General features: G+C 43.7%; 1 protein-coding gene across 1 annotated transcript; it reads left to right on the forward strand.

Moving 5' to 3' along the window:
- Window positions 1–7491: 7491 nt before the first annotated feature.
- On the forward strand, window positions 7492–8025 carry LOC147988316 (uncharacterized). Its single transcript, XM_087537869.1, has one exon. It carries the CDS (start codon window positions 7498–7500, stop codon window positions 8023–8025), a length of 528 nt encoding a protein of 175 aa, XP_087393995.1. The 5' UTR covers window positions 7492–7497.
- The last annotated feature ends 641 nt before the right edge of the window (window positions 8026–8666 follow it).

Consider the following 8666-nt stretch of genomic DNA (forward strand, 5'->3'; position numbering starts at 1 on the left):
CAAAGAGTTTCTCATCTATTAAACTGCTCCCTAGGCTCTTTTCCTTTCAAGTACCTTGGCCTCCTGATCTCCCCCAACAAACTGCTGGCTAAAGATTCCGCCCTGGTTGTTTCAAAGGTGGGCAACCGGGTCCTGCCGTGGAGAGGCCACTACAACACTCAAGCTGGCAAGGTCGTCTTAATCAATGCCTGCCTTTCTTCCCTCCCCATGTTCCTGATGGGTTTCTACCTCCTTTCGGGAGGGACACACGCTGGGTTTGACAAACACAGGGGCGCCTTCTATTGGAATTCGGCGGACAACAAGCGTAAATATAAGATGGTGAAATGGAAGCTTATTTGCAGACCTAAAAACCGTGGTGGGTTGGGTATTATTAACACTACCATCATGAACAAATGCCTCATCATTAAGTGGTGGGGAAAATTATGTCTTCTGCGGAGACTCCGCTGTGGCTTAACATTCTCAAAACTAAATACTTCCCTGCGTCGAAGCCCATGTTCGCTGCGTCTACTGGCGGCTCCCAATTCTGGCAGTAGCTCGTTAAAGTTCGTCCGATTTTCCAATCTTTGGTCAAGTTTATAGTCAGGAATGGAAAATCTACTCGCTTTTGGTTAGATTGGTGGTGCGGGGAAGCCACCCTTGCGGTGACGTTCTCGGTCTTGTTTTCTTACTGCTCTAACCCGAAGATCTCTATCTTTGAGCTCTCGGTGAATAATTGGGATCCGGACCTTCGTAGAATGCTATCTCCTGAAGAATTGGAAGACTAGCATCATCTTATTTTGCTTGCTTCCCCTTGCTCTCGGAGGAAGAGGACTCGGTGGTATGGCCCCATTCTGCCTCTGGTCGCATTTCGGTTAAGTCTTTGTATGCTAAACTTATTTCGGGCTCTCCCACTTCCAAGTCCAAGTGCATTTGGAGCGCCTGCGTCCCTCCTAAGATCAAAATTTTTCTGTGGCAAGCTTTTCGTGGGAAGCTTCCCGCGGCGGACCAAATCCGGAAAAGAAACGGCTCGGGCTCGGACAGATGCGCCTTGTGTGGGGACCTTGAAAACACTGAACACATCTTCTTCCCGTGCTCCTTGGCTAAATTTGTGTGGTGCTGTATTTGTTCTTGGCTCGAGGTGGCGTGGAATCCCTTTTCTTTCGTGGATCTTAGGGGATTGGTCAACGGTTTGTCTGGAAATTCTAAAAGGATCTTCTGGGTTGGGCCGTTTGCAGCGATTTGTTGGTCGCTGTGGACCACTAGAAACAAGTTTACCATTGAGCATATCTTCCCGGCTAATCCTGTTGATTGCTTATTTAAAACTAGTATATTCCTGCAGCAGTGGAGATCATTGACTAGGGATGCTGATCACGAGGCCTTCGATGCTATGGTGTCCAAGATTCGGGCTACGGCTTCCTCCTTGGTGCGAAGTCAACGCGAAGCTTCTTAAACCCTGGCATCTTCTTTATTTACCTTAGTTCTGGCCTGCGTGCCATGGTTGGCTGGTTAGCCATGTATCCGAACTCCTTCTATTTGTCTGCCCTGTCACTGTGTTGCTCGGGTGTTGATTGTGCTACTCTGCCTGGTGGCTTTATTCATAAAGTTGGGCGTATGCCTTTTATCTAAAAAACTTATTTAGAGCACATGCAGCTATGTCACCTGACCAGAATCGCAACGCCATCCCAATTAGCTTCAGCAAATAATTGCCTGCATGCATGCCTTGGAGGGGCGCTTGTTTAGGCGCTTAGGAAATAAAAAGTATTAATTAGGAAAGTAGCGCTAACGTAGGAGTCTGTTCCCCCAACGGAGCAGCGCTTGTTTGGGCGCTAACTTAATTGATTGTCTGTATAAAAATAATCTCCAACACTTGTTAAAAAGGATCGTGCGAGAAGAAAATGAACGAGGCGTCCGATGACAGGCTTGGCATCGACGCCAGCCTAATTCCCAGGATCGAATAGGATTGAGCAGAAACGACCAGGAATAACATCCTAGCGCCTGGGCTAAGAGCCCGCGTTGTAGATGCCCTAATCTCTTGCTATGCAACCTCAAGTCATGCGTGTTTGTCAAAATTATTGCCAAAAATCCTCCAACCTCCAAGTTACTAGCTTAACAAATTTTTTGTTGGACTACAATAACAATTATTTTTGTAGCTACATGTCTTTTAACAACATCTAACAATTGATTATTGCCTCTTGAGAATGAGACCAGAATGACTTGCATGTTACCTAGCAATTGGTGGCTCGACAGGGCATTTCTCCACAACCATTGCAACTAAAAAGAAGAAGAAAAACTCTTGGCCCATATGATCCAAAATTCCAAGTACCACAAATCCACAATGTATATATATAGCAAATAAAAGAATTAGATGTGAACAAGGAAGTCAAAATAATAAGAGAAGGGAAAGTAAAATTGTTATATATCTTCTTATTAATTAATTATTAAATTGCCATAGTCAATAAGTCAAAAGGACAATGTAAAATAAAAGGCCAAATTCAACAACAAAGGTAAGAATCAAAAGGATCGTACTCGCAATTACTGAAGATTGGCTCGAAATCTTCTGAGCTGAGCCACTTGCATGGCTCCAGATCTTCTGTGCCACAACACAAAGTGCGGCAATGGGGCGTACACGCTCCCAAATAGTGTCTTCCAGCCCAAACAACTCAATGATGGTCAATTCGTTATGGGTAAGCGAGGTGATCAACCACCAAAGGTGAGCCAAAATTTCTTGAAGTGGCTTTAGTTTATAAGGATTGGCAGTTAGCTATGGATCATGAGAATGAAGCACTAATGAAAAAATAAAAACATATGGCAATCAAAGATTGGAAATGGGTAGATAATATGAAAAGAAATTTTGATGGGACCAGATAGGTATAAGGCTAGATCAGTAGCAACAGATTTTAAACAAATATATGGAATAGAATATCAAAATGCATACAGTCCAGCTCTTAAAGCAACAACTATCAGACTTTATACATCTGTTGAAGTGTCAAATTAATGGTCTCTTTTCTAATTGGATGTACACAATGCGTGGTGTTCTGCCGATTATTATTTTTTTAATTTCCCCTGATTTCTATCTTGCTGTTGCAGATAAAAGATAGTGTGAAATGAAACCATAGTTTTTTAATATTTGTCCCAATTTTAAAACATGTTGATTAAAAAAAACTGATCAATTTTTTTTCAATATTCTTGGATATTTTAGGAAAGTGTCCATAGTTTAAAAAACGAGAATAAAAATGTTCATAGATTTCATAATTTTTAAAAAAATTATTTTAATAAAATATCATGAATTAAAAAATTGATTACATATTGTAACCATGTTTTTCAAATTTAAGAGATGTCTACAAATTAAAAATTATGAAATTTTATTAATGTGCTTCATGGATTTTTTTAAGGAAAGCCATCATCTAGAAGATATATTCACAAAAAATATATAAAAATAGAAAGAAAGAGAAAACACCGGAAGAAAAAAATGGGAAACTAGTGGGAAAAGCAACAAAAACTGGAGCGAACCAAAACTAAAGCCAACCGAAAGATATATGAGAAAACTGATAAAGCACCATAAAAAATTTCAGACAAAAACCTTGTGCGAAGGGGAAAAAACAAGAGCAAACTGCCAAAAAAATACAATGACTTTCTCTATAGAAATTGGCGGATTTTTTCAAAAGATCCGGCGGTCTACGAGCCGTCTGATCTGACGGTATCTTCGTCTCAAGCGTTGTTGTCACTTTTGCAACAGAAGTCGTGTTGCGAGAACCCTCTTGCAACACTTGTATTATTGCCGAAATATTTGTAACAAAGGTTGTGTTGTAGATTTTTCTTGCAACAAAGGTCTTGTTGCAGAATATTTTTTAGATTTTTTTTGAAACAGATCTCTTGTTGCCATTTTTTCTTGCAACATATGTCTTGTTGCAGAAAGTCATCGTGTGGCTTGCAGTCTTGCCTCGAGCAGAAGCTCGATCGGTCTTGTTGGGGAAGGGAGGAGTGGCATTGTGTATGCGGTGATGATGGGGGAGGCGATGCAGCATGGGGCCAGAGCAGCATAGATTGGCAATGGTACTCCCGAGCAGAGCTCCGGCATGCATGCTAGAGAGGCCATGGCGACTAGCCGCGAGCGGACACCGGGAGACGGGGAGAGGCGACCTCGTCGGCGTGCTTGTCGGTGGCCTCGTCCTTGTGCTGCCAGCGGCGAGCAGTGGTGGCGGCAGTCGGAGCAGCACATGAAGGCGTCGGCTCGACGGGGAGCTCGGGAGAGCATGAGAGGATCCAGAGCTAGATCCCGCAACACATCACTGCGGTGGGGGGATTGCAACAATGGCTCAGTTGCGAAAAGTAGTCTAGGTAATACGTGCCTCCTGAGCCATCGGAGTACTCGATCCGACGACCACGGAGCCGACGGATGCTGGCATGGTTATCGGTCGGGTGATTCAAATCATTTCTCAAATTCGAACCATTTGTGAAGTAGAAGATTAGTTTCAGGCAGGCTTTGAAGCTATGCCAAAATATAATGGAGTATGTGCTGGGGGAGCACTACTGTTCTGAAACGGCGGCACGGCTGGAAGTAAACGGGGTGTAATAACATGTTGTGAAGCACTTCTGTCTATTTTTTCTAATGTTGCAGAGGCACAGTCCTGCTAGAGGATGCATATTGCATATGTTTTTTTCGTGAGTGAGTGCTGGAGGGAATTTTTTTTCCCATTTTACTGTATCAGAATTATTCTTTATTAAGAAAAGTGCCTTCTGCATTTTTTTTAACACAGTATAGACGCATATGCTCATATATACGCGCATATGGTCACCCCTATGAACGCATAAACACACACCCTGCCCCTATAAGCACCTTCGAGATTGAGCTGACATATCATCTTGAGATTTTACGTCTCCTCCCACTGAAGGCGTATCGCTCGTAATTCTGAAATAAATTTAGGATAAATGCGAGCACTAGGACTTGAACCCTAGTGGGCTAAAGATACAATTGTCCTTCTAACCATCCAACCACAGATTAGTCCGTAAGTGTCTTTTGCATTCGAGAATACAAATGTTAACATGATTGCCGGTTGTGCAGCTAGCTATTTTTTAGAACGCAAGTGTCTTTTGGTTCGCAAGCGTATACATAGGAACTTTCCATTTAAAGAATGCGTTCTAAGAAAATCACCATTGCTCTCCTTTATTTTGAGACTCATTTTCCAGACAATTTGCATCGTCGTGTGTATGCCCTACCCTTTCAAGGTCACGTGCCTAGTATAAATACAAGTCACAAAAAGGAGCTACATGAAGACCATTCCAGTGAGAGCATTATATCCCACGCTTTTGTCATCCAAATAATAGAGCAAAGTTGTCAGTCCTTCAAAATATTGTGCAACCTATAGATGTGTTGGCACACCATGAAAAATGTATGTAGGCAGTGTGAAAGGATAGCCGTTAACCTTTGGAACTATCCGGTCTTGAGATTGACCAACTACAGCCCTCGATGATGGGATCTGGAATTCAGAAAAAGCTTTTCGATGTGAGTATCTAAGAGGACAGTAGCTGGAACCACCAAAAACACTCAATTTTCAATATCACGAGCCAATATAGATATACAGCCAGTAAATGTTACCATGATACTTTTGTTTTCCTCCGATATTTCAAATGATTTGAAGCTTGATAAAAGATAGAAAAATTGGTATGCATATCCCACTCACTTAATTCCATATCCTAGGGGAAAAGGTATATATAGGCTCCCATACAGAATCATGTGGTAGGTGTGAGCAAGCCATCCAGGAAACATTTGTCACATCATTTGTAATTGTACCACATGAGTACACTACAGAATCATGCATATGACCATTTAACTTGCATGTTTAGTTATCAGTCTCTTTAGGGAGCAGTAGCTATGAACAGAGTGAATATAAATATTGCGTTTGTTGAAGGATGTAAGGGAGGTGGTGGTAGCTAGCTTGTATAGATCGATCTTTCTCACGAGTAGCAATACAGAGTAGTGATTACGGAGGAATTACACAATGGAGGAGAGGAACAGAGGAAGCTTGCAACAGGGGGGGAAGAAGAAGGTAGGAGGAAGGAGCCGCCGCCGGTTCGTCCGTGATCCACCTCCTCTTGCGTATTTGTAGCCTGGGGTTTCTCAAGCGGGCCAAGCCCATGAGCTGGATGGGGCAAGCCCATATAGGCAAGGAGGGCTCCTAACAAAGGAGCACGCGGCAAATGTCCATGAGATATATACCTGTTGCATCGATCATATATATCACGAGATAGCTTGCACATGCATGGGCACAAGATTGAGATTAGCCTAAATTGTACAGCAGATTTGCCGGAACATCCCATGCATGCAACTGCGTTTTGAAGAAGGGAAAATGATGTAATTTCTGTTCGTTGCAGCTGGTGCTCTCTCACTCTCTCGTCGCTCTGAAACTGAAGAACAGAGACAGTGTTTTGTGCTGCGTGCAACAACTTGCAGCGGTTTCTTCTCTCTTTATTTGTAGTTTGTCACATACAACCAACAGAACGACTTATTCTACAGGCCACGATCGAGCGTAACAGATGTGCCATCCCACGGTCATTCCCACGTTGCCTCTGAAGCCGCCATGATCTCGCGCCATCCCATGAGACCGGACGCAGCGGCATGCTATCTACTGCATGCCAAAAACACAATCTACAACAACTACAGGCGTGCACGAGAACAGGCTCTCAGCGCACGCAAGCTTATTCTGACGAATTAAGCTGAAAAAAACGACACCTAGCTAACTGAAGAGATGTGCAGAGGATTCACTGTTCAACAATTTCTCAGCCTGGTGATTGGCTAAGCAATCAGCTTTAAACGAAACTAAATCTCCTTCTATGCTCTACATGTAATTCTGAACATGGCCAAATCATGTGCATTACTCTTGAATGAACAGAAAGTCAGTTCTATCTACAGATATCAAACAACAACGTTCCATTGCTGAAACAGCTCATGAAAGATCGAAGCATCCAATTCAAATATGTAACAGCCAAACAAAAGTACTTTGATCTGAATCTTCAGTTTCTTCCTCATCTCGCCACCAAAACTTTCTTATCCAGCAATGCCGAAAAAGTTTTCCTTCTATCCGCGGACAGACATTTTGCCACCGCCACAGGGCAGTAGCAGAGGAAGCAGTGAGCATATCAGTAATAACTAACTTCTTTTCATTACTCAACCAGCAACTTTGCAAATTAACACCTGCTACTGTGACAGGCAAGCCAAACCACAGGAACAAATTAACACCTGCTGGCTGCTGCCCACGAGACCCCCTGAAATCAATCACAGCATGCACATACATCATATAACCCCACAAGTGTTTTGTTTCACACACGTGAGTATCCCAACACCTTGTACAAACCCCACAAGTGTCCTCATTTTGTTAATGTAGAATTCCATGCAGAGCTTACTTATCCATTAATTCATTCTACTTTAACATGCATGAGACTTCTATTTGTTTGAACATCCTTCATTTTTCTACTAATCCTAGCTTTCCTTGTGATGGTATTTCAGGATTGCTGTCTGCCATGGGTGACTACACAATCCGGATAAGCACCAGCTTGATCGATCAGCTCGCGCGCGATGACGAGAAGCAGGTGAAGAGGAGGACCAGGAAACCCAAGCCTAGGAAGGTCGTGGAGCAACCAAAGGAGCCTCGGGACAATGGCAGGGAACTTCCAACTGAACCCAAGAGCAGCCCTGCTCCTGTTTTGCCTTTTCCACCACCCATGTACCTACCAGTGACCCCCGCCGGCGATCCAGGAGGTGGAAGCCACATACGCGCCGCGGAGAGCGAGAAGGTGCTGGAGAAGCTGCAGAAGAAGGAGGCGACGATGCGCGAGGAGCTCACCAAGAGAGCCAAGGAGCTGCATGACAAGGAGTTCAAGCTGCCCTACCAGAACCCCTCTCCGTGCACCGACGAGAGAGCGGGTTGTGCCGAGTGCTACAGGAGCAACGTGCAGGACCCGCTCAAGTGTGCCGAGGCGGTCAAGAGGTTCGAGGCGTGTGTTCGCATGGCGAGGCGGGGCAGTGGCGCCATGGGAGCTGCTCAGTAGGCAGTAGCGCTGGGGGAGGGGCATGCAGGGGGTCGGAGCGAGGTGTCGTACACACGATTTTGCTTCTGTCGGGATTGATTGATTGAATAACCTGTCAGGATTTTTGGTGAGACCTGAAACACCGTCAGTTGTAGATTAATTCTGGTAACGGATTGCTACTGGTGTTGGCAACAAGAGGCCATGAGTGTTACTTGCATACATATTACAAAATGAAACGTGATTTTGCAGGGTTCAAAATCAATGTCTACTGCATACATTGTGCTGCGAAATTTGCAGGGTTCCTTGGATTTTAGCTCGTTTGTTTGGGATGAGTTTGAATAACCATTGTATGTTGATTCCTCCGTCTCGCATACATTGCGCTGCACTGCAAAATGAAATATGAATCGTGGGTGCAAATTAATGTGATTTAGCTTCAGCTGCAACATGTTTTTTGTAGCATAAAAGAAACCACCTGTTGCTGCTGCTTTGCTGGTTATTGGTAAGTCTGAGTGGTTGTTTAAAAAATTTGTAACCTTACATACCGCCCCGTTCCTAAATATAAGTCTTTTTAGCGGTTCCAATATGGACTATATACGGAGAAAAATAAGCGAATTTACACTCTAAAATACATCCATATTCATCCATATGTGGTCCATATTGAC

This window comes from Triticum urartu, chromosome 1A, assembly GCF_056163025.1.
Source record: "Triticum urartu cultivar PI428250 chromosome 1A, HENAU_Tu73, whole genome shotgun sequence".
Taxonomy (NCBI): Eukaryota; Viridiplantae; Streptophyta; class Magnoliopsida; order Poales; family Poaceae; genus Triticum; species Triticum urartu.